At 45.2% G+C, this 26942-nt stretch overlaps 1 protein-coding gene across 8 annotated transcripts in view; it reads right to left on the bottom strand.

Moving 5' to 3' along the window:
• EML1 (EMAP like 1) overlaps nucleotides 1-26942 on the bottom strand; it is a 197335-nt gene that overhangs the window by 72528 nt on the left and 97865 nt on the right. For all 8 annotated transcript variants that reach the window (XM_055556811.1, XM_055556810.1, XM_055556814.1 and 5 more), the window contains one exon: nucleotides 13693-13875. In XM_055556811.1, the coding sequence (XP_055412786.1) occupies nucleotides 13693-13875 (183 nt within the window). The remainder of the gene's footprint in view (nucleotides 1-13692; nucleotides 13876-26942) is intronic.

The raw sequence follows: 26942 nt of genomic DNA, 5'->3' as shown, positions 1-26942 counted from the left end.
TCAGCCATAAAAAAGAATGAAATCATGCCATTTGCAGCACCATGGACGGACCTGGAGATGATCATACTAAGTGAAGTAAGTCAGACAGAGAAAGACAAGTGTCATGTGATACCACTTAGATGAGGAATCTAAAACATGAGACAGATGAACTTACCTACAAAACAGAGACAGGGCTACAGACATTGAGAGCAGACTTGTAGTTGCCAAAGGGTGGGGAGGAGGGAGGCAAGGGGAGCTTGGGGGTGAGCAGATGCAAACCATTATGTATAGAATGGATCAGCAACAAGGTCCTACTGCGTAGCACAGGGAACTACAAATCACAATGAAATACATATATATATATGAAAAAGAAAGTATGTACACAGAACTGGATCACTTTGCTGTACAGCAGAGATTACGACAACACTGTGTATCAGTTATAGCTCCATAAGATCAACAGGGGGAAAACGAAGAAGCCCATGTGAAGGCGCGTAAGGAGGGGCTCGCCACGTGAGCCGGGGCAGAGACTGCAGTGACGTACCCTCTAGCGAGGATGGCCAGCAGCCACGGAAGGCGGGAACCGTGCCACGGAAGGCGGGAACCGTGCCACGGAAGGCGGGAACCGTGCATGGAGCAGGCTCCCCCTCGGAGCTTCCAGGAGGAGCAACTCTGCCAGCACCTGAGGTCAGCCCAGCGATACTCACTTCAGACATCTGGGCCCCAGCACTGTCAGGGAGTCCATTTCTGTCTGTAGTCATTCGCTGCAGAGGCCCGAGGGGTGACTACAGCACGTGGATCAGTGCCGGGCGCCTGCCTTTCATCCCGCTGTCACCATCGCTCTGCAGAGGCTCCCTCAGTGCAACCCCTAAAGCCGAGGGCTGGTCTCCCACTGCATTCGGAGGCTCCGTCCCAGCAAATCTCCTTTAAAGTCCTAATCCTAACATCCCTCACGGATGGTCTCTAATGGCTCCTCCCAGCCTGCTGCACCACATGACAGGTCATGGGATCAGTCCAGTCGCTCAGTCGTGTCCGACTCTTCACGACGCCATGAATCGCAGCACGCCAGGCCTCCCTGTCCATCACCAACTCCCGGAGTTCACCCAGACTCACGTCCATCCAGTCGGTGATGCCATCCAGCCATCTCATCCTCTGTCGTCGCCTTCTCCTCCTGCCCCCAATCCCTCCCAGCATCAGAGTCTTTTCCAATGAGTCAACTCTTCACATGAGATGGAGTTTCAGCTTTAGCATCAGTCCTTCCAAAGAACACCCAGGGCTGATCTCCTTTAGAATGGACTGGTTGGATCTCCTTGCAGTCCATGGGACTCTCAAGAGTCTTCTCCAGGACCACAGTTCAAAAGCATCAATTCTTTGCCGCTCAGCTTTCTTCACAGTCCAACTCTCACATCCATACATGACTACTGGAAAAACCATAGCCTTGGCTACATGGCCCTTTGTTGGCAAAATAATGTCTCTGCATCAGAATCAACCAAAATGCAGAAGCTGAAACCATGATGGCAGCTCCAAGTGCCAGACATCAGACAGAGTAGTAACAACTTAAAACACGTTATCTCATCCATTGGGGACAACACGTGTGGTCCGGCTCCACTGCACACCCAGGCCTGGAGGAGGGAGGAGAGGACACTGTCCCCAGATCCCCAGGCCCATGAGCCTCCAGGCCACTCTCCATCATTTTACTCTTTTATAATACCAGGGATCAGAGCTCACTCTTCACCAGGTTTTTTTCTTTCTTTCTTTTTTAAACTATGAAAGTATGACCATACATTTACAGGAGACTTGGAATACAGAACAAAGTTATATACAGTTTCATTATGAAAGTGAAAGTGAAAGTCACTCAGTTGTGTCCAACTCTTTGCAACCCATAGACTATACAGTCCATGGAATTCTCCAGGCCAGAAAACTGGGGTGGGTAGTCTTTCCCTTCTCCAGGGGATTTTCTCAACCCAGGAATCGAACCCAGGTCTCCTGTGTTGCAGGCAGATTCTTTACCAGCTACACCACAAGGGAAGCCCAAGAATACTGGAGTGGCTAGCCCATCCCTTTTCCAGCAGATCTTCCTGACCCAGGAATCGAACTGGGGTCTCCTGCATTGCAGGCGAGTTCTTTACCAACTGAGCTATTAGGGAAGCCCATAGCTCTGCTACATATAACAATTTTTTTTTAAGTAGATATGTCAAAATTTTTAGCTGGGGTTTCAATATCAAATTCTCAAAAATTAATGGGATGAATACACAGAAAAGTAGAAGGATATAGTAGACTTGATGTGAAAACTGGACCATAAAGAGGGCTGGGCACTGAAGAACTGATGTCTTCAAGCTGTGGTGTTGGAGAAGACTCTTGAGAGTCCCTTGGACAGCAGGGAGATCAAACCATTCAAGCCTAAAGGAAATCCATCCTGAATATTCATTGGAAGGACTGAAGCTGAAACTCCACTTGATGTGAAGAGCTGACTCACTGGAAAAGACCCTGATGCTGGGAAAGATTGAGGGCAGAAGAAGGGGGCAACCAAGGATGAAATGGTTGGATGGTGTCACTGACTCAATGAACATGAGTTTGTGCAAACTCCAGGAGATAGAGAAGGTCAGGGAAGCCTGGCGTGCTGTGGTCCATGGGGTCACAAAGAGTCCGACATGACTGAGCGACTGAACAATTGCAGGAGACCTGAAAATCACCACGAACCAATTCAACATGATTAAGATTTACACAATTTTCACACAACAGTAAAATACAAATTCTATTCAAGTTCCCGTAGACTATAAACTAGGAGACACTATAACATATCCAGGGACGTAAAACATGGTGCAAAAATCTCTTGGTCTAAAGGTACTGAAATCATACAGAGTCTGTTCTCTTATCACTGTCCCCACTCGATCTTCTTTTTCCCACCAGGTGCCCAGGCTTGTCACTATCTGGGCCCCCTCCCTCTACCCACAACAAGCAAACCCACTTCACTCCCACCACCTAGCTTGTTTCTGTGAAGCAGAATCCCATGGAGTTAAAATGCAGCTCGCTGGGCCCCATTCAAGGTCTGCGGCGGGGCCTGTGACCCTGCATTTCTAACCAGTCTCCAGGCTGGTGCTGCTGCTGCTGCTCTGGGGAACGCACTCTGAGCATCACTGGTCTGTGCCAACCTCCAGCTGGGGAGGGCCTCTCCTCACCAGCCCGGCCTTCCCTGGAGGCCCCGGCTCTACAGCACACCAGTCTCTGTCTTGCAATTTAGTGCTTGATTACGGGCTGCTATTTCAAGTGGGCTAGTCTCATTTACACCCAGTTCGAGTGGGTGAGACATTCATGCTGGGAGGGGGCACCATCTAGATCCCTCTCCCTGTGCTTGGGATGTTGGCTGGACTCCATACCGAGCCCCATCACGTGCCCATGGGGCCACGGGCTGGCAGGTAACTGGGCCCTAAGAGCAGAGATGGTGCTGGGGGAGGAGCAGCTACACCCAGGGGGCGGGGCCACAGCCCACCTGGGACCCGCCTGGAAGGAGTCAGGGGTACAGCCTCTGACCTCACTCTCCCTCCCTGCAGACCCCACTGGGGATATTGCTGCTCAAACCTCACTGGAGCCAAGGGCGAGAGGCTGAAAGGTATGGTCCGTACAGCCCCGCCCCTGGGGGCAGAGAGCTGGCTGGAGGAGGGTACAGGACGTGGCGGGGCTGATGGACGATGGCTGGCCCCCTGCTCCTCTCCAGCATCTAAGCCAGGACCTGCCTCCCACACGCTTATGTGCCAGCCAAGCAAGGCTGGGTGCCCCCGGGGCCCCCACGGCCCCTGCTTTGTGCCACCTTCACGCTGTCTAGTCCCGTCCACCCCAACACCCGCAGGCTCCACGAAGGCAGCATCTGCTACGGTGCTGACGTGGAAGGTGTTCGACGTGCATCTGTTGATCAGACTGCACTAAACTTCAAGAACAAAGATCCAGCTTCCAAGAAAAGGACTTGTGTGGCCGTTTCAGACTCTTTTTTTGGCTGCGACACAAGGCATGCGGGATCCCTAGTTCCCTGACCAAGGAGCGAACCTACACCCCCTGCAGTGGAAGTGCAGCATTTCAACCACTAGACTGCCAAGGAAATTCCCTCTGAGTCACTGTTTTTAATTTTTCCTTGAGTCTTAATTTCAAAATTCAGTCTCATAATAATTGAGTACTGTTCTTCTCCCCCAAAAGGAGATGAGATTTTTTAAAGCCCATAAAAAGAACATCAATTGCACGCAGCAGGCCTTCTCAGAGGGCATAATAAACCTCACACATTAAACTATAATAGAGTAGCATCAAAAGCAAACAGAATTGTTAAAGCTGTAATGAGAAATCATAAAAGAAAAACAGCAGCTATGGAGAGGAAAGGGGCTTCCCTGGTGGCTCAGATGGTAAAGAATCTGTCTGCAATGCAGGAGACTGGGTTTGATCTCTGGGTTGGGAAGATCCCCTGGAAAGGAAATGGCAACCCACTCTGGTAGTCTGGCCAGGAGAATTTCATGGACAGAGGTCCCTGATGGGCTACAGTCCAAAGGGTCGTAAAGAGTCAGACATGACTAAGCGACTTCCCTGCTGGCTCAGACAGTAAAGTGTCTGTCTACAATGCAGGAGACCCGGGGTTCAATCCCTGTGTTGGGAAGATCCCTTGGAGAAGGAAATGGCAATCCACTCCAGTACTCTTGCCTGGAAAATCCCATGGACAGAGGAGCCTGGTAGGCTACAGTCCATGGGGTTGCAAAGAGTCGGACATGACTGAGCAATTTCACTTACCACTTTTGTGTGTAGAGGAGGGGAAAAGAAGGAAGGAGAAGAAATGGTGGTCACTGCTGGATTGACAAGAGGTTGCAAAGAGTCCCCACTCTGACGAGATCCAATCACTCACTGCTACATCTCTGTCGATACTGTGCTCGGCCTGTGTCACCACTGACTTCTTGAATAGCATCACAACTACACCAATATGTTTGCTAAATACCTATTTTGCACAGAACATCACATGAGATTTCTTTCATGTCTCCATATCTAAACATGATTAGCCACTCAAGGAAAAAATGTTGCTGCCATAAAGAAAAGTTTTGAAGAAAAGCGTATTTCCCAATGTCCAATCTGCACAGGTACCAGCCTGGATCAAGAGAATGGCAGGACACAAGAGCAGCTATAATGAGTCATTTTCAGACAAGCGATCTTGAAAACTGCAGAAGAGAAACAGCACCAGGGAAGGGAGATTCAAACACAATTTCCAGCTTATTGGGTGATAAGATAAATGGATCGCTGGCTTCGACATGACACTGAGATATGAGACATTCTTCTGGTTCAGGAAAGCTTTTTAAAAAATATTATTTCCAGGTGGTGCCAGTGGTAAAGCATCCACCTGCCAATGCAGGAGACGCAAGGACCTAGGTTCGATCTCTGGGTTGGAAAGATCCCCTGGAGTAGGAAATGACAACGCACTCCAGTATTCTGGCCTGGGAAATCCCATGGACAGAGGAGCCTGGTGGGCTGCAGCCCATGGGACTGCAAAGAGTCGGACGTGACTGAGCACACACACACACACATACATTGAACTGTTTTTAGGGGCAAAACATAGACAAACAGTCCCTTGGCTGCACTCAGATGGTGAAATGCTCTAGTCTGGATACCAGGGTGCAACCTAGTATCCTGAATGCTGCGTGAGAAGAACTAAATGCAGGATTTCAGTTATGATCAAAGCTGCCCGAGGCGGATGAAGGTCCGTGAGTGTCCTCTCTGTATCCTGCACACACACAGGCAGGGGGTGAGGAAGACCCCAGACAGTTCTCATTGCCCAAACAGTCACTCTTTTACTGGTGCCCAGATTGGGTGGAGGGAGGAGAGGACAGAAGGAGATCAGATCTGGGAGACAGGGGCCAGGGCGTGAGGTCCAGAGTGTCCCAAATTGGCAGTGTGACCACAGGCAAGACACCCTGGAACCTGCTTCCTAGTCCATACAGTAAAGACTTCATAAATGCTTGAAGGGTAGCTCTTCCTGCTCTGAAATCTAGGACCCTGATTCCTAGATTAGAGTGACAGAGTGTTCAGGAAAGAAACACCCGAGTTTCTGTGACTTTACCACGCTGTGTAACTTCTCTTAGACCCACTAACCCACTGGAAGGGAAGGAGAGGAGCCAGCAGGCTGAAGTGGACAGGCCTTGCAGGGAGCAGAGGCAGCCACATACAGAGTGTTTATGACCTGTCTGCGTGCGTACCATTTCACATAAACTCCCCCCAAACTACCCTTGAGTCAACTTCCCTACAAAATGACTCCAGACTGTGGGAACTGAAAATCTCTAACAAAGGTACTCAGAATCTCAGGTCTAAAGCATTCACACGTATGCTTGAAATGAAAACGTTTTCACCATTCGAAACGGGAGGATTGGAACACCCAGACTTTCATGAAATACTATTTTTGACAATATATTTTTAAAACTATAGCTGATGTAAACACAGACATTCAAGTATAGGTAGTCAAATCTAATGTTTGTTATTATGATATTGTTATAATCTTATGATCAAGATACCCTTTTAACTGTTGTTGTTGTTATTAAGTGCAACATTTGATAAGTAAAACATTCCATTAGGTTTCAAAATAAATTTAATTGTGAAAAGCATGACTATGTATGTGACTATATGTAGAAATTCAAAGTATGGTCATAACTGACCATTATGAACCCAGAATTCCTAACTATCTACTTCAAAATTGAAAAGTTGTATATATTTGGAATCAGAAAAGGTGACGTGCTTTTGCTAAATTATAAGACAAGGTAGATAACTACTCATGTGCTGGGTAAGAGCCTTATCACTAATTCCAAGCAATATTACAGATGCATTTATCCTTGGATCCAGCAATCCCACTTCCAGGAACCGATCCTAAAGATATACTGGAGAAATAAAAATGCCGTATGCACAAGGCCTGTTTGTAAAACAGGGATGGCACATGCCCATTTCTTTCTACTTTTATATGCATTTGAACGTATTCATAATACAAAGTTTAAAAACAATCTTTCTCAGTCTCTGAAATATATCTACTGAATATATCTACCAAGTTCTCAGTCGCTCAGCCATGTCCAACTCTTTGCAGTCCTATGGACTGTAGCCCATCAGGCTCCTCTGTCTATGGGATTCTCCAGGCAAGAATACTGGAGTGGGCTGCCATTTCCTCCTCCATATCTATCAAGTCTTTTCTACAATTCACTAACAAATGTCTATTTAAACTGGCAAAGGCAATTACAGAGGAAAATGGAAGAAACTATAGCATGTTCTGTCTAAAAGAAAGCACAAGTTATTTTCTGTAATTAACTAATTTGTAAGGAGAAAGATAAGGAAAAAGCACAGTAGATGTGAGAGAGGGAAAAATTGCTAATTTTGGCTAACCAGGATAAAGAACTAAGTTAAATATGCATTGATTTCATTCACTGCTAAGAACTTAAAAATTTTTAATTTGTTAGTTACACCTCTCTAATAAAATTTATATTGAAAAGACTATAATACAATATTTTACATAATTATATGCTGAATATGATTTATTGTATTTGGGATACTTTGCAAATTAAATTAAACCTTGAAAAAAGAACTCTCATTTCAAGTCACATAGTTATTCATTTAAATATTCGGTTTGATTTGAATAATGCTAATTTAAATAATACTGCTAAGAGGCGTGTACATCCAAGCAACACAGATGACTAAAAGAACATAAGTGGAGCCAGACCTAGAGGGGTCAAGTTCCAGATTTTCCCAAACCAGACGGACAATTTGTGTGGGGCAAATTATCCAGTGTCCTAGAGGCTGCCTTCTCATCTGTAAAACGGGAACAATAATACCCACCTCAAAGGGCTGTGCAGAAGTGACATGAATTAATATATCCAAAATACCTACTGCAAAGGCCAACACCTATCCAATTAATAAATGGCAGTCTCAGGTATGATAGTGAAAATCAGTGTTAAGTGTTAATATTGCAGAAGCTACTTAAGGATGACTTGCAGTTTGCTTTCACCAGTACTCGCAAAGACTAAATTCTGCGACGAGGTTTCGATGTCCCAGATTAACACAACTGTCTTGCTTGTCAGTGCCTCCAGCAGATGGTTTCTGCTTATAGTGATTTACTCTCTGATCTGTTGATTAATGGGACTATTAATATAAAGAACAGAAAAGTCTGAAGAGGGTATATTCAGGTTTTTAAAAAGTTAAGCTGTCAAACGACAGTCTGAACTGCCAAGCAAAATTTAAAATGAGAAATAAGAACTCTTGTTGGTTAATGTATAAAAAAGCTGACAATTCTCTCATACAAGGGACAACTAGATTTCAACCTACATTTTACAATAAAAGCCCATAACACTTCCCTAGAACTGAAATGGAAATTAGTCGTGTGTGTCAACAATGGATCTGTTATGAATTTAACCCCAAAGCACATTGCTTGTCTTCTTGAGAACACACGTGAGCAAGCTGCAGCCTCCAGACATTTGCTCTGAGCCCTGTTGCTGACCTTGTGCAGTGAAGATCACCTTCGGTGGTAAGAAAGGAGTCATTTTTAAAGCATAAATTCCTTCTGCTTATTAAGGAATGTACACCAAAGAACATTTAGTATAAAAGTATAAAAAGGAAAAAAAAATCATCACCCCATCACTCAGGAAAAAAAAAAAAGATAACTCTTGGTACACTTCACTCTTCTTTGCATAGATTTTGTCCGTTTAGTTGTAAAATACAACGTATCCAGTTTGATATCCTGATTCTGCCTTTTAATATAATACACAAACATTGCCCATGCTATTACTTAAAACAGAAGCATCTTTGAAGATTACAAAGCTTTCCCCCATATGAGGTTTTCTGGTCATGTCCCTAGTGGTTACTTATGCTTTTGTATTTTCTATACAATTTTTCTCCAATACCTGTAATTCTGTAGGGGATTCCCTTATTCACACACGTTCTTCTGCATCTACTCTCAGAAGAGCAATATAATGGTGTCTGTTCACTGCCTCCTGTCCCCCTAGTCCAACCACAATATTGAAAAAACTTTCATATTAGCAAGAATTTTAAGAATATCGGCCTCCAGAAACTATTTGATTCTCTTCTCTCCACTTTATGATAACCCAAGCTCAGCATAATTAAAACATCCCAAACCTTCCCAGTCCCTTGGACAGCAAGGAGATCAAACCCATCAATCCTAAAGGAAATCAATCCTGAATATTCATCAGAAGGACCGATGTTGAAGCTGAAGCTCCAATACTTTGGTCACCTGATGCAAAGAGCCGATCCTTGGAAAAGACCCTGATGCTGGGAAAGATTGAAGGCAGGAGGAGAAGGGATGACAGAGGATGAGATGGTTGGATGGCATCACCGACTCGATGGACATGAGTTTGAACAAGCTCTGGGAGATAGTGAAGGACAGGGAAGCCTGGCGTCCATGGGGCCACAAAGAGTCAGACACACCTTAGCAAATACACAACAACAACAAATCTTCCTATCTGAAAGTTTTATTTATTTACTTGGCTGCATTGGGTCTGAGCTGCGGCATTCAGGATGCTCCTCGTGTCCTGTGGGATCCTGGCTACAGTGTGTGGATATCTAGTTGTGGTGCGTGGGCTCTGGAGTGCCAGCTCAGTAATGAGGTGCAGTCTTAGTTGCTCTGTGGTATGTGGGATATTAGTTCCCTGACCAGGATTTGAACCCATATCCCTTGCATCGGAAGGCAGATTCTTAACCACTGGACCATCAGGAAGTCCCTCTGAAAGGTAATCCCACCCAAACAAAGCTGAGGTTCCCCACAGTTGAGATGCGTGACGGGAACAAGTGCTTCCTGTGTCTTATTTATTTATTTTAATGACATAAGAAAAGGAGGACAGCAATTCTGAGACCTAGGGTTAAGAAGAGATGTTAAATTAGCACAAAACACCAGTCCTGGGGATAGGGGAAGGTCACCAAGGAAAAGTAGAGCCTGAGACGCAGCTCTCTCTCTGTAAGCTATCTGTCCAGGGTTGGCTGCAAACTTCTCTCTGTCTCAGGAGGCCCTGAACTTGATCTGTGAGTGAGTTACTTTCACGAGACTGCAGTTCTCATTGGGGTATGAATTAAGTCACATGAAGAAGATAAAGTAAGTTAAAGCTTAGACGTCAGGATACACTTTCTTCAAGTAAGTGAAGTACTGTCGTGAAAAGGGCTTCTCAGGTGGCTCAGTGGTAAAGAATCTGCCTGCCGATGCAGGAGATGCAAGAGACCCGGGTTTGATCCCTGAGTTGGGAAGATCTCCTGGAGGAGGAAATGGAAACCCACTCCAGTATTCTTGCCTGGAAAAGTCCATGGACAGAGGAGACTGGCGGGCTACTACAGTCCATGGGGTCCCAAAGACTCAGACATGACTGAGCGTGTGTGCGCGCATGTGCGCGCGCGCACACACACACACACACACACACTGTCATGAAAAGGATGAGTATTTATCCACGGTCTCCCTGGCAGTACTGAGGCCAGTGAGTGGATGCTGCTGACATTACTGAATGGCTGATGGACGGTCACGGCTCTCACCATGCCCTTCTTTTGATGAGCCACACCAAGGCTCCCAGTCTGACCAGGCGGCCCGTTTCTCTGCGGCCCCGTCATCCCTGTCACTGGGCAAACAGCTCCACACTGCACCAGAAGCTCAAGACACTGAGCCCTAAGCTTCTGGCAACTCACCCTGGAGAGGAAATCGTTTAATATTAAAAAAATCTGAACGCCATGTGCCCAGTCTGTATGAGGGCGGCAAACCCAAAGAACAGCATGTGATAGTAATAATGTGGCCTTCGAAGACCCAAAGGAGGTTTGTCTCAAAGCTGTCTTGTCTAAGTATCCCCCAACTAAGCCACAGCTCTGGAGTGCCAGCTCCAGGTAGGGGGGTACACGGTGTGCCAACACGGCAAGCTCTGAAAGAGAAGCAGCAACTCGGAGCTTCCGATGGGATCACTTCTACTTCTCCCCTCCTCTCCTACCATCCTCTAAGTGCATATGAAAGCAGGAACATCACAGCCCCCCGCATTCAGGCCATGCCACTCACCAGCTCTCTTATGACCTTTTTTCTATTTCTTGGTGTGACTTTATCATGCTTTGGTTTATTTTCATTTTCGAAAAGAATGCTATAAAGAAACATCCAATCTAAGTATGAAAAAAAAAAAGTTAGAAGTTTCCAAAACTCAAACTTTACTCTTAATCAAGAAAAGAAAACTCCTGGGCAGGCCCCTTTATTTCCCCCCCCTCCTTTTCTAAAAATAGAAGTTTTAGAAGCCTGAAGTTGTATATAAAGCAACGACTTCAAATGTACCCTTTAGGATACAGTAGTCATCAGATTTATTTTTGGAAAGCTGCATAGGTCAAGAATACCTGGAATAACCTGGTTTCTATTTAAAATACCCTAATCGCTTTGTAACTTAGGAGAAAAAGATTATTTAAAGGGATTATTCACAATGTAGGCATCTCCCAATATGTGTATCTCACATGGAGCTGGTGATAATTACCCTGAAGGACAGGGAAAGAGATTGCTTTCCACAGACATGTGAAAATGTATCCGGGCTGGAGAAGAAATGAACAGATGCAACATCAACATAGTACCCTCTCCCGACTCCAAGGAAAAGATGGTAACTGTGAAAGGATTTGCTAAATCCCAACAAAATAAGAAAGGTAATTTTAAAGGGACATTTACATGCTGCAGACTTAAAACGGCTTAACCAAAGGAATTTGACAGCCAAGATGAATTTCGTTTTCAAGAGTTAGCCATGAGGAAAAGCGGTTCTGGCCAAAGATGAGTAATGCATATTGGCTGAAATCACATGCCAGGGTTCTAACTAGCAGGAGAGAAGCTTTTACAAGGCATTTTATTTCTACAACTGTAAGAAGAGGGTCACTACAGAGTTACTTAACACACAAATATTGCTTTCTATTTTGTTCCCAGGCACCACTGGGGAATGAAATGGTGATTTAAATGTGCCAGAAATCCACTATTTATAGGTATAGAATTCTGTCATAGGCAATGTTCTACTAGAAAAAAGAAAAAGGGATTAAAAAAAAAACAAACAGGAGGTTTTGCCTTACTAGGAGCTTATGAGCAAAGAAGGAGGGGAAGTTAGTAATAAGCTTCAGGTTCTAAACATATCAGGGAGGGGCCTGTCCTCTCTCAGCCCCTGATCAAAAGTGTTTGCTGTGCTGAACTGGACGACATTGTAAACTGAGGGCAGAGAGAGAGAGATAGGAGTCACTGAAAGTATCCAGGTGGCACAGCCTCCACAGGGGCCAAGGAATCGTGTGTGGTTTCGGTTTTGGTTTTACAAGCTCTCTCTATCTCAGAGTCTTAGCAAACTGTTTTCCGATCCACTGTGGACATTTCTTCCTTGATTCAACTGGCGTTTACTGATCACCTACAACTGTGCACGCCTGGGCTACAATTCACCAACATCAGCTACATGTCACCAACGTCGGCTACAACTCACCAACGTCGGCTACATGTCACCAACGTCAGCTACAACTCACCAACGTCGGCTACAACTCACCAATGTCCAGGCAAAAGATACCGTCACGCTTTGTGGGATGATTTCAACAATCCTACGATTGCTTCACTGTTGTTCTAAGCTTGGGTTCTCTGTCAATATTAAGAGAGCAACGTATCTCCTGGAGCAAGAATCTGCCATGAACGACCATGTGATCTTACAATCTCACTCCTGGGCGTATGTCCAGAGAAAACCATAATTCAAAAAGATACACACACCCCAGTGTCCAGATCAGCACTGTGTACAATAGCCAAGACAGTGAAGCAACCTAAATGTTCATCAACAGAGGAGTGGATAAAGAAGATGCGGCACGTTATATACAGTGGAGTATTACTCAGTCATAAAAAAGGATGAAACCATGCCACTTGCAGCAACGTGGATGAATCTAGGGATGATCATACTAAGTGAAGTAAGTCAGATGCAGAAAGACAAACGCCACAGGCCATCACTTGTATGTGGAATCCAAAAACAAATACAAATGAACTTATTTACAAAACAGAAATAGACGCATAGACATAGAAAACAAACTTATGATTCCTAAAGGAGAAAGGAGGGAGAGGGATAAATTAGGCGGTTGGGATTAACATATACAACTTATTGTTGTCATTCAGTCGCTAAGTTGTGTCCAACTCTTTGTGACCCCATGGACTGCAGCACACCAGGCTCCTCTGTCCTCCACTATCTCCTGCAGTTTGCTCAAATTCATTTCCGTTGAGCTGGTGATGCTATCTAACCATCTCATCTGTATATAAAATAGATAACCAACAAGGACCTGCTGTACATACAGTCAGAGAACTATACTCAGTATTTTGTGACAACCTATAAAGGCTTCCCAGGTGATGCACCCGTAAAGAATCTGCCTGCCAAGGCAGGAGACCCAGGTTCTATCCCTGGGTTGGGAAGATCACCTGGAGAGGGAAATAATAGCAACCTGCTCCAATATCTGTGCCTGGAAAATTCCATAGACAGAGGAGCCTGGCAGGCTACAGTCCATGGGGTCGCAGAGAGTCAGGCACAACTGAAGCAACTTAGCTCGCACGCATGTATAACTGAAGTACTTTGTTTTACACCTGGGACCAACACAACATTGTAAATTAACTGTACTTCGACTTTTTAGAAAAGAACACTTAAAATGAGAAGAAACCAAATGCACCGCTGCCGAGCCCACGGCCGGCCGCCCCCGTGCATCTCCAGCGCCCACCTTTGGTAGGCCCTTTCCTGCTGAGCACGGCCTGCTGCTCCTCGGTGACGCTCAGCCTCCGAACCACATCGGCCAGAGCCGACTTGAGCAGCTGGATGTCGTCCTCCTGCAGCTGGACTCGCTGCTCCAGGGAGGCGATGCGGTCTGTCACCTCCATGCTGCTGGCAGCAGAAGCGCTGTCATCTAGACGGAGGAAACAAGGAACAAGTGAGTCTCAACTGCTGCCCAGAGAAGTCAGACCAGAGACACACAGCAGCACGTTGCCATCACACAATAATAGTTAAAAACTAGAGACCGTGGCTTCCCCGGTGGCTCAGTCGGTAAAGAAACTGCCTGCAGTGCAGGAGACCCACCGGAGTGAAGGAGACCTGGTTCAATCCCTGGGTCAGGAAGATCCCCTGGAGGAGGAAATGGCAACCCACTCCAGTATTCTTGCCTGGGAAATCCCATGGACAGAGGAGCCTGGTGGGCTACAGTTCGTGGGGTCACAAAGAGTCAGACACCACTGAGCGACTAAGCCACCACCACCAGAGACCACAGCAAACTTGTGTGAAATCTTTTATTACAAGGAACTACAGTGCTTCATTCTGCTACTGTCTTTTCATTCTCTAGATCTGTGCTTTTCGTTTTTTTAAACTGTGGTTTTAACTGCCATGATATTTTTCTAGAGCTGGGCCATTTTATTTGCGTGATATTAGAGAACCCTAGAAGTAGAGTGGATATTAGCATATGTCTAGTACAACTTCCCACAGGCGGTAGAAATCTGCTGCCCAGTCTCTGGCTTTTGTTCCAACGATGCTACTGACAGGTCCGTGCGATGACCTCCCACCAGTCAAGACTTTAAAGGATCGGCTCATCCCACAAACAGGCTTCCCAGGTGACTCAGTGCTAAAGAATCTGCCTGCCAGGAAATGCAGGTTTGAACCCTGGTTTGGGAAGATCCCCTGGAGAGGGAAATGAAAACTCACTCCAGTATTCTTGCCTGGGAAATGCCATGGACAGAGGAGCTTGGCAGGCTGCAGTCCATGGGGTCACAAAAAGTCGGACAACACAACTTAGCAACTAAACAACAACAAACCTGACAAAGCAATCAGTTCAGTTCAGTTGCTCAGTCATGTCTGACTCTTTGTGACCTCATGGACTGCAACACATCAGGCTTCCCTGTCCATCACCAACTTCTGGAGCTTGCTCAAACTCATGTCTACAGAGTTGGTGATGCCATCCAACCATCTCATCCTCTGTCGCCCCCTTCTCCTCCTGCCTTCAACCTTTCCCAGCATCAGGGTCTTTTCCAATGATCGGCTCTTCGCATCAGGTGGTCAAAGTATTGGAGCTTCAGCTTCAGCATCAGTCCTTCCAATGAATATTCAGGACTGATTTCCTTCACGATGGACTGGTTGGGTCTCCTTGCACTCCAAGGGACTCTCAAGAGTCTTCTCCAACACCACAGTTCAAAAGCATCAATTCTTCAGCGCTCAGCTTTCTTTACGGTCCAGCTCTCACATCCATACATAACTACTAGAAAAACCATAGCTTTGACCAGATGGACATTTGTCGGCAAAGTAATATCTCTGCTTTTTAACATGCTGTCTAGATTGGTCATAGCTTTTCTTCCAAGGAGCAAGCAACTTTTAATTTCATGGCTGCAGTCACCATCTGCAGTGATTTTGGAGGCCAAGAAAATAAAGTCTGTCAGTGTTTCCACTGTTTCCCCATCTATTTGCCATGAAGTGATGGGAGTGGATGCCATGATCTTAATTTTTTGATCGTTGAGATTTTTTTTTGTTTTTTTTTTTTAATTTTATTTTATTTTTAGACTTTACATAACTGTATTAGTTTTGCCAAATATCAAAATGAATCCACCACAGGTATACACGTGTTCCCCATCCTGAACCCTCCTCCCTCGTTGAGTTTTAAGCCAGCTTTTTCACTCTCCTCTTTCACTTTCATCAAGAGGCTCTTCACTTTCTGCCATAAGGGTGGTGTCATCTGCATATCGGAGGTTACTGATATTTCTCCCACTTATCTTAATTCCAGCTTGTGCTTCATTCAGCCCAGCATTTTGCATGATATGCTCTGCATATAAATTAAATAAGCAGGGTGACAATATACAGCCTTGACAACTCATCATAGTTCTGTCTAGAATCACTAACTCATAATTTCTTAGCAAGGTTCATCAGGGCCCTCCAGGGTCCTCTTGGCCTCTCCAACTCATCTTACATCCTTCTTCCCTTCTCTTTGTGAGTTCCTGTCAAACTATCCTTTCTCTCTTTAAGGATTTGTATCTGCTGATGCCTTTGCCTGAAGCATTTCCATGACCAAGTTCTGTTCTTTCCATCTCAATTCAAATGAGTTTTTCAGAGAATCTGGCTAATAACCTTTCCTAAAGTTGTTCTTTTCAATCACATTCACCTTGTTTCTTTTCTTTTTTTTCTGGACATGCCATGCCCTGGTGACTCAGCTGGTAAAGAATCCAAGACCTGGGTTTGATCCCTGGGTTGGGAAGATCCCCTGGAGAAGGGAAAGACTACCCACTACAGTATTCTGGCCTGGGGAATTTCATGGACGGAGAAGGCAATGGCACCCCACTCCAGTACTCTTGCCTGGAAAATCATATGGATGGAGGAGCCTGGTAAGCTGCAGTCCATGGGGTCGCTAAGAGTCAGACATGGCTGAGCGACTTCACTTTCACGCATTGGAGAAGGAAATGGCAACCCACTCCAGTGTTCTTGCCTGGAGAATCCCAGGGACGGGGGAGCCAGGTGGGCTGCCGTCTATGGGGTTGCACAGAGTCAGACACGACTGAAACAACTTAGCAGCAGCATAGTCCATGGGGGCTGCAAAGAGTCAGACACGACTGATCGACTTTCACTTTATGTACAGAGGAGCCTGGTGAGCTTCAGTCCATGGGGTCACAAAGAATGGGATTCGAATGAAATGACTTAGCACACATGCATGCAGTTTGCAGATGGTAGTTCCCCGATCAGGGATCAAACTTGCAGCGGAAGTGTGCAGTCTGCATCACTGGACCACCAAGGAAGTCACATCCATCTTATTTCTTTCTTTCATAGCATCACCATGAACTATAATCACCTTGCTTGTTTGCTTACTGTTTATGTCTCCTAACTAACATGTAAGCATCATGAATCTCTTCTGCTTCTGGGTATGATAACTTCTCTTGGATACCCTGCAGAAAGGCATCGTTAAGCCTGCAAATCATACAAACAACAGAAGAAGTACTGGAGCGTGGACACAAGCATACAGACTCCAGTGGGAGTTTGCACTCGCTTGGTGGAGGGAAGATGGGGAACTATAAAAAAAACCCAAACTCCCTTTTTCATGATTTTTAGCCCTGGGCTAAGCAGTAAACTCACAGGTGGGTGAGGACACATGTGGAAAAACCTGCAGTCTTTTTGTCCCTAAAAAATAAAAAAACGAAGTCTGAAAACTGTGAACACTAGAGAGAGTGGGGAAATCCCCAAATGAAAAAAGCTAGAGGTGGGCAGGTCCCCAAACTCTGTCTCTTCATTTCTGACTGAATATCATGATATAAAATACCACTGAAAAACTCATTAGACAATATCGTTTGATTAATAACGTGTTTTCTGACCCATAAAATGATCTGCTTATGGAAAGTGAAAGTGAAATTCGCTCAGTTGTGTCCAACTCTTTTGCAATCCCATGGACTATACAGTCCATGGAATGAATTCTCCAGGCCAGAATACTGGAGTGGGTAGCCTTTCCCTTGTCCAGGGGATCTTCCCAACCCAGGGATTGAACCCAGGTCTCTCGCATTGCAGATGGATTCTTAACCAGTTGAGCCACAAGGGAAGCCCAAGAATACTGAAGTGGGTAGCCTATCCCTTCTCCAGGGGATCTTCATGACCCAGGAATCGAACTGGGCCTCCTGCATTGCAGGCAGATTCTTTACCAACTGAGCTATCAGGGAAGCCCCCAATCTGCTTATAGAATCATATTTGTTGAGTTGTCCGAGTGGACAGCAGCTTTGAGCAGGGTGCCACATCCATCGGCAGGGCCTGAACACACAGAACATGCTGGCCAGCAAGTCCTGGACGGGACTCAGTCAGCCTCTGTCATTCAACCTCATGTCTTATAATCAACATCACATAATCCAGCATGTAAGACAGGCAGCTATCTGCTGCTCTATATTATCAACATTTATGATGCAAAACAGCATTCCAGTGGCCTGTTTGTGCATGCATGTGTGCCAAGTCACTTCAGTCGTGTCCAACTCTGTGTGACCCTATGGACTTCAGCCCGCCAGGCTCCTCTGTCCATGGGATTCTTCAGGCCAGAATACTGGAGTGGGTACATGTTCCCGTCTCCGGGTGATCTTCCCAACTTGGGGATCAAACTCCGGTCTCCTGCACTGCAGGTGGATTCTTTACCATCTGAGCCACCAGGGAAGCCCAAGAACCTCCATATCCGCCTTCAAACACAAGTGATTAAAAGCTTAAACATCTGATCTGCTGAAGAGGCCCTCCATTTGTGAGACTGGCTGAAGTTCTCCCCAGGCCACATAACCCTCAGATCCTGCCGGCACCGCTGCTTTCGCCGCTGTGGAATGTCTTCTGCTCCTGAGGGCAGTGACCCTTGAGATCAGACTCAGGCTTCTGGCAGCAGTGGCAGCTGCCTGGAGTTCTTAACCTTGTGCACAGAAAAGGCCAGTGTTGTTAGAACGACTTACCATGCCAATTCAGCTGGGGCCAAGCTGATTAGCATAATGAGCAACAAAACCCCAAGCTCGGTTTAACCAACACAAACCATTTCCAACCTCTGCGCATGGCACAGCACAGGATGGGCGAGTGCATCTGAATTCTATCAAAGAAAACCTCATGAGATTGGGAATCCAGCCCACATGAAACCTTCACAGGTTATTTATTTAAGTAATTTTCATTCTAAGGCCTCTAAAGTTCGCCTACAGAGGTCATTAAGATGGTGTTAACAAGAGGGCAGCTTGATTGGTTTTCAAAGTTTTCGCATTCTTTCAAGCATCACTGCACTTTGGGGTGTGTTAGGGGAAGCTTGGGAAAAGATGATATTCTCCGTATTATCACCTCTTGAGTTTTTAACTAGAACTGGCTGTGGCCCTGCTCATTTCCTCAGGAAGACCCGGAGATCTATTTACACAGGGCGGGCAGGCTATCCCTTTATCTCAGTATCAGTAACGATCCCTCAGATGGCGATGATACTGTGCGCGAGGGGGTGGACAGGATTTAACGTGAGGCAGGACCGGCCCCACAGTGGGGCGAGGACCTCAGGGCAGATGTCTCAGCGGGCCAGCTGCTCTAGAAGACACTGTGCGTCCTCTGCCAGCCACAGACCTTCCTGGGGCTGCAAGTCCAGCCTCCTGGCATTCTGTCAAGGTCTGAACACAGTTCAGAAGACTGGGTCTTGGAAAAGATAATGATCAGGGTTACCTGCACTGGACTGTCTGGGTCCTGGGGCTTCTGAAAGGACACTGACCTGGGAGTCAAACTCAGCAGGGCTCAGCTCCTGGGTCTGGCACTTATGAACCGTGTGAGCTTGGCCAACAAGTTGACCCCTCCAGGAATAACACCATAACCTCTCTTCTGAAGTTCTTGTGAGGTCAGAGGTTAATGTATACGAAACATCAAATAGGATGATGGCAATGGGTGCTCAACACAAATGGTAGTTTAGTATTTTCTTACTTGTTCGTATTGCTTTATGGTTTTTAACTTTTTATTTTGTATCAGGGTATAGCCGATTAACAATGTTGTGATAGTTTCAGGTAAACAGCGAAGGGACTCCGTCATACATATGCACGCATCCATTCTCCCCCAAACTCCCCTCCCATCCAGGCTGCCACATAACACTGAGCAGAGTTCCATGTGCTACACAGTAGGTCCTTGATGGCTATCCATTTAAAATACAGCAGTGTGTATAGGTCCATCCCAAATTCCGTAGGTAGTCTAGGATTTCTATAGTTCATTGCTGCTACTATTGTTTATCACAGCAAAGAGCTAACACTGAAAACAGTGAAATCAACTTTAACAAGTTATTGAACACATCCTGCAAGTATGCGCAGTGCTTACCCCATGAGATAGGCTGAGACTAAAGTAAAAAGTACCATTTCTGGCTCTGCAGCACCTTGATCAAGTTGAGGAAATGTGACATAAGCTGAAGATGAAGAACAGTTTCCTAACAGTCCTCTGCCATGACAGTAGGGCTTCCCTGGTGGCTCAGATGGTAAAGAATCTGCCTGCAATGCAGGAGACCCAGGTTTGATCCCTGGGTCAGGAACATCCCCTGGAGAAGGAAATGGCAACCCACTTGGTATTCTTGCCTGGAGAATCCCATGGACAGAGGAGCCTGGCGGGCTACTGTCCATGGGATTGCAAAGAGTCGGACACAGTGAAGCGACTTAGCATGCATGCCGGTGCTGCCATGGGAAAGTGTTAGTCACTCAGTCGTGTCCGACTCTTGCAACCCCGTGGACTGTAGCCCGCCAGGCTCCTCTGCCCATGGGATTCTCCAGGCAAGAATACTGGAGTGGGTTGCCATGTCCTACTCCATGGGATCTTCCCAACCCAAGGATCAAACCTGCATCTCTCATGTCTTCTGCATTGGCAGGCAGGTTCTTTACCCTCTGAGCCACCAGGGAAGCCTTGACAGCACCTGACTAGTGGCCAAAACACGTACCAAGCATTCCATCCAGGGCTCCATCTTGACTTGCTTCTTACGAGACCCTAGCCAAAAGCCAGCTTCTTTCTGAGTTTCAAGTGATGTCAGTAGGCCTGGTAGGTCCTGTAGCCTGGTTCCGTAGGTGAAAAGGTGACCTTGAGCTGTGCCCTTACCTGGTCTTCATGCTGCTGTTTGTGGCTATGACTTTCGAGCCTAATTACCGTTTACAGTAAAAAGTGGCACAAAAAGATCTTCAGGTAACTTATCTGTTTTATTTTATTAAAAAGGCAAGGAAAGTACGCTTTTTTCTTCATTCATATAATTATCTCATTACCTAGAGATAAAAACAGACTCTTGACTCTAAATCTCCTGGTGATATGAAGGTGCTGCTGTTATCTGAATGATGTTCCAGGAGGTCAACGTGGGGCTATTCAATTTAAAAGGTTAACTGAGAATCTGTCCCCTTTATTTTGAAGTGGCCTCTCTTTTCCTTAATTATTTAAAACATTAAGGATAGCACCAAACAGTAATAGCTACCTTCACTTCCCACCCACCATGTGCCAAACCCTGGGTCTTATGGTGCATTATCTCCAGCCCATACGACTTCTTCTTTTCCTTTTTTTTTTTTTGGCCAGGCTCTGCTGCGTGTGGAATCTTAGTGCCCATACCAGGGATCAAACCCATGTCCCCTGCATTAGAAGACTCGAGTCTTAACCACTGGACTACCAGGGAAGTCCTCATACAACTGGCTCCATCTGGGTGTCATGCCTGTTTCAGAGATGAGATTGAAGAAGTTAGGCTTCTCACCCACATCATCTAAGTCATGCAGTGAACGCAGCAAGGCAAGGGCGAGCCTTTACACGGGACTCTGGAGTCCCTCCAAATGACAAATACTCATTCCAGTAGGACGTGTGTGGTACTAAGCATAAAATAAACGTATAATTTTTGCATCATTTTACCTTTCCAAAATATTAGACAAATGCTATTTAGAAAAAGTCTTACAGGGTTCTAGTATTTTAGGAACCAATCATAAAAGCAATAAAGACTAACGACGTCTCAATAATCTGCAGGTAGACATCTCACGTAAAAGCTGGCTTTCTGTATCATGCACTGTTTGCAGAAAAGTTATATCACAACGGCATTCACTAGCAAAAGAAATACGGGAACAGGCAGCGCGGACACGCAGCATGTGCTCCGTCACTCTCAGGTCTGGATTTCAGCCCTTCTGTCAGATCTGCGGCCCTGGACACCACCCCTGGCTGAAGGGTTCCAGCTTTATTTCACTTCTAAGACTCTGGCTTCTCCTTTGATCATCTGGGTAGGTCAGGAACTGAGTCTTGCTCATCCCAGGGCTGGACCTGCCACTTGAGCTCTGGCTCTGAAATTCATCACATCATAGAAAATGACAAGAGCTGACCCTATCCCATTAGTAAACCTGTTTCAAATGACGTTGAGCTCATGTTTGTATACTTGATTGTAAAAGAATTCTATAGCCCCTGACTGATATAAAATACGATATATATAAATCAGTCGCTGCCATTGTGACTGATTAAAGGAGCTTCAGCAGTCTCTTGAATCTGGAAGGAAATTGTATCAAGATCTTTTATGAGTCTTGGGTTGTGAAACAGTGGTGCTGAACACCTGAAAAAACACATAAGATCACCCCAAGAAGCAAGATGCGCCTCATCTGCATTTAGATGACACAGAGCTTAAAGCTAACAAACCTCCCATTAAATGCAACAAGATGTTACTAAGCATCTTCTGGGCCAGACACTGTGACCTTCCTAACCTTAGGGCTCCCTACCTAGCAGAACAGAGACTGGTCAACAAATATCTATCCCAGAAAAACGGACACAGACCAGAGAGCAATTAAATCGTCCCCACCCCACCTCCATCACGCACTGGGCAAAAAGCCGGCTGGAGATGTGATACAGGGACTAGACAAGCCTGGAGCAGAACACAGGTGGAGCGCAGAGCAGGGCTCCGGGCGAGCTGCTGGGTTTCAGTTAGTGCATGACAGATGAGACAGAAGAGAAAGAATAAGAACAGTCGCTTATGGAAAGCCCAGCCTTGAAATTCTCTGGTTGTGCATTTAGGAAATGTGTTGATTACTTTATCTTGAAATATGCTCTAATTTCATTTTGCCTAACGATAGTTACCAAGCCAGCAAAGACTTCCCACAGAGCCCTGAGATTTCTTGAAATCCTTAGAATGCTTATTTAACACTTAACACTTTAATGTTCATTTCTAATACTATACACACTTCTACATACACACACACACACACACACACGTGTAGACACACACCTGCATGCACACATACCCTTAACTTTGCAGAAGAAATTCTGTCTTGTAAAATGGTTAATACCTTTTCCATCCATTTTACATTTTTTTTAACCCTGAATTTTCCAGATTTAATATCTTTGACAGCCTAGTACATATCAAGCCTGATCTTCACTTCAGAGAACATGACTTTAATGAGCACAGTTCATATAAAAGCAACACAAACCTGCAGGGGGTGAATTCTGCAAGGGAGGAAAAGTATTTACAAGACATCCTTTGAGCAAACATCTTGAAGTCTCCCAGGACTATGGACCAGGATTACTAAACCAGGACTATGGACCAGGATTACTAAACCTCAGTGCCCCCAAGAGCATAAGCAAGCAATGACATTAAAATCAAGAAATTAATATAGTAATTCTAAGATCTTTGACTCTAGTGTGGTCATAAAGGAATTCTTATCACATGGGGAAAAGTGAGGTTTCTGGTAAGAGACATCCCCACTGTACAGTTTTAAAACAAACAAGAGATGCTCCCAACAATGTGTGAAGTGATCGGCCCTAAAACTTGAGCTTTGCTCTGAAGTTAAGAAGCACCACACTAAGGCAGGAATGGCATGTCCAGTCTTTGGGACAGCTGGGATGAGGCAGTGGGGCAAGGGGAGGAGGGGGAAGAGAGGGGAGGAGGGGGAAGAGAGGGGAGGAGGGGGAAGAGAGGGGAGGAGGGGGAAGAGAGGGGAGGAGGGAGAAAAGAGGGGAGGAGGGGGAAGAGAGGGGAGGGGAGGGGAGGGGAGGGGGCGTGGGAGAGGAGAGGAGGGGAGGAGAGAGAAGCCAAGAGGAGGGAGAAGAAAAAAGAGGAAAGCTTTGTAACAAAGCTCCTAGCAAGTCATGCAGGATCCCCAAATCCTTACCATAAAAGGCAAGATTAAAATTTTGGAGGTGGGGAAGGGGAGAGCAGACAGAATAACAAGCACAAGAGTGGGACTTGATAGAGATCTAAAAGCAGAGCCTACATTGCTATTTCACGTGGAGGCGAGCGCAGCATGCACTCATCGTTATCTGTTGTACACCACTCCACACGAGGTCCTCACTTCCTAAATGGACTTAACAGAAAATATCTAAAAAGGTAGCTTTAACAAGTCTTTATTTGATACAATGGATTTAAAACCTTTCAGTAAAAGAAATAAAATGAAAGCTATTCTCGTTATTTTTTCTATTAATTTCCATTAGTATAAAAATGTTTTGATTTGAAGTTCTCTACAGTTACATTACCCATAACACTGACTGTCTTCTAAAGTGAACTGTTTTGATTAGTTTTAGATAATATTCCCCTGCACGAAAGCATATGCTTTTATTAATTGAGATGAAGGTCAGAAAAGCACAATTTAAATGGCCTGAAATACACCGCTGGGGCTAAAGCCAGACCACTGGTTCTTCAAGACACAACTCTCTAAAACATACTGGAAACCAGTGCTCTGTCTTCAGGATAAGCCAGACATGACTGGTTCATGGATGACCTTACAAGGGAAAATACCCAGGTTCTCACTGTACAGATTATCTTTTAGGTTCCTATCAAAAAAGTGGAGCTACCACACTCTAAGCTTAGACTCTAAAAGGATGTTTGAACTCTAACCTCTCCCAACCACATTCTTTTCTGTAATTACCATTACTGTAAAATTTTTTCTTTCCCCCTTTTTATTGACATTGTGTAACTACTTTTTTTTTTTCAAGGTGTCATCAACTTCTGCTTCAAGCCAAGATGGAGCAACAGGGACCGGATTTGCCATCCCACCTAAAACAGCTAAAAAGAACAGACGCGATCTATTCCACTGTGGTTTGTCAAGACACAACATCAGACAGTGAGGGCCAGTGACTGCCCAGAGAGGACAAGCAAAGAGGTGAGCCCCGTGACTGCCCCAGGGCCCAGCCAGAGGAGTTCCCAGGAAGCGATGCCAGGGGGGCCCAGGTGGAGCCTGGGGGGTCTCCTGTGGTGGGGGAGACAGTGCTGGAAGTCCAGAAAAGCCAAGATGATGAGAGTTCAGAGGGCAGAATACCAAAGTGGAGAGACCCGCAAAGAGAGGACACTCCAGGGATGTGCAGAGAATGCCTGCAAGTCTTTGGCTGAGAAGACGTCAGCACTAATATGTGAGGAGATTACCCGGGTGTTGGGCAGGAGCCACCCAATAAGAATAAAGACAGCCACTCCAGAGCTCACACAGGGCCGCTAACAGTTCCTGTCAGGCTGAGCTAGGGTGGAAAACCACAAAATCCACAGGGTACTGCGTAGAGAACACAGAGGATTTTAAGCTAGACTAAATGCTACTCTGCTTTCCCCTAATGAAGCTGAAGGGCAAGACTTGAAAGAATCAAACTGTTTCCAAGTAACTTAACCACATCCCAGAACAAAGCTCAAAAAATTTATGGGAATATAAAATATCCATCTCTCAACAAGGTAAAATTCATGTCTGGCATCAAATAAAAAACCACAAGGCATTCAAAGAAGCAGGAAAATATGACCCATAAGAAGGAAAAGAACCAACTGACAGAACTAACCCAGAAAAGATAGAATTACGAGGCAAGGAAATTAAAGCTATCGTAACTGCATTGCCTACGTTCCAGGAGCTACAAGAAAGAAATGAATGTGTTAGGAAGATGCATGGAAGACATATATTAATATATAAAATAAGGAAAACTTCTAGAGATGAAAACCATAACACACTAGATGAGAGTAACTGAAAGGATGAGTGAACGTGAAGAAACAGCAACAGAAACTACCCAAGATGGAATTCAGAGGAAAAAACAGACTCAAAAGAGGGAGGAAGAGATGGAGAAAAGATGAGTGAGAATGAAGCATCGGAAGGGCAAAAGAGGGAGGAAGAGATAGAGAAAAGATGAGCAAGAATGAAGCATCGGAAGGGTCGTGAGGAAACTTCAAGTGTCCTAATATCTACGTAGCTCAAGTCCCTGAGGAGATGAAACCAGTCAATCCTAAAGGAAACCAACCCTGGAAGGGACTGGAAGGACTGTGGCTGAGGTTGAAGCTCCAATACTCTGGCCACCTGATGCAAAGAGTTGACTCACTGGGAAAGACCCTGAAGATGGGAAAGACTGAAGGCAAAACTCACTTCTGCTCCTTGATCCAACCATCCACTCTCAGGTATTCACCCAAGAGAAAACAAAAACATGGGCGCATACAAAGGCTGGAAACAGCCCAAACGTCCATCAACAAATGAATACGTAAACAAACTGCGGTATGTCCATACAATGGATATACTAGTCGGGAATAAAAGTATACTAACAACGAACAAGCAACAACACGGAGGAATGTCAAAACAATTATGCTGAGTAAAAGAAGCCAGAAAATAGAGTACATGCTGTACAATTCCATTTATATAAAATCACACAAGATACAAACCAATCTATAAGGACAGAATATCAGTGGTTGAAGAGGTGGACGAGGCAGAACGATGATGGAGGGGCACAAAGAAACTCCAGGGCTTGATGGTCATCTTCATTATGGTTATGGTTTCCTGGATACACGCATATGTCAAAACTTATCAAATTGCTCATTTAAGTATGTTCAGATTACTGTATGTCAATGATACTTCCAGAAAGCTTTTTTTTTTTTTTTTTTTAAAGGGGAGAAAAGCAGTAGCAGGGAAAACAAGAAAGAAAAAAAAAAAGTATGTACATTTTAATGATTCCAGAAAATCCAGTGTTACAAGGTACCAAAAATCCTTTGTGGAATGAGGCAAAATACAAAAGATTAGAAAATATTTGGCTTGGATAAAGAAACGAAAAGGATAAATTGAACTGTTTATGGACCTAAAGCTTATAACAGACTTTTTCTTAATGGACTTAAAAAAAAGAAAAATTGTTTTGATTAAGTTCAGTGCTATATATTCAGCAGTCACAGCAAAATGACCTTTCCCCCATCTCCCATCCCCCAATTTAACTCAGAATAGCTTTTAAAATTCTCCTGAAGTTCCTCATTCCAAATTCCATAAAAGAGACAAATTCTCTGGCTCACAGCTGCTGGTTGCCCGAAGCAAACGGTGCCTCGGAGCCCAGGGCTCAGGTCCAAGACCCTGAAGACGAACTTCCATGGTACCTGTCCCTGAGTGCAGTCTCCCCCCGACCTGGTTCTCTTTCCACTGAGAGTTCAGAGAGTGAGACAGATTAAACAACCAACAGAACCATTCAGTGAAAACACTCAGATCTATCCACAAAGACATTTCACCTCTGCACATTCAAAACCCTGCTTCCAGCCCCCACCAAAACGCACTGGCAAATGCTGCCTGGAGT

The sequence above is a fragment of the Bubalus kerabau genome, chromosome 19 (genome assembly GCF_029407905.1).
Source record: "Bubalus kerabau isolate K-KA32 ecotype Philippines breed swamp buffalo chromosome 19, PCC_UOA_SB_1v2, whole genome shotgun sequence".
In the NCBI taxonomy this organism is placed as follows: Eukaryota; Metazoa; Chordata; class Mammalia; order Artiodactyla; family Bovidae; genus Bubalus; species Bubalus kerabau.
This window is presented reverse-complemented; position numbering and strand designations above follow the sequence as displayed.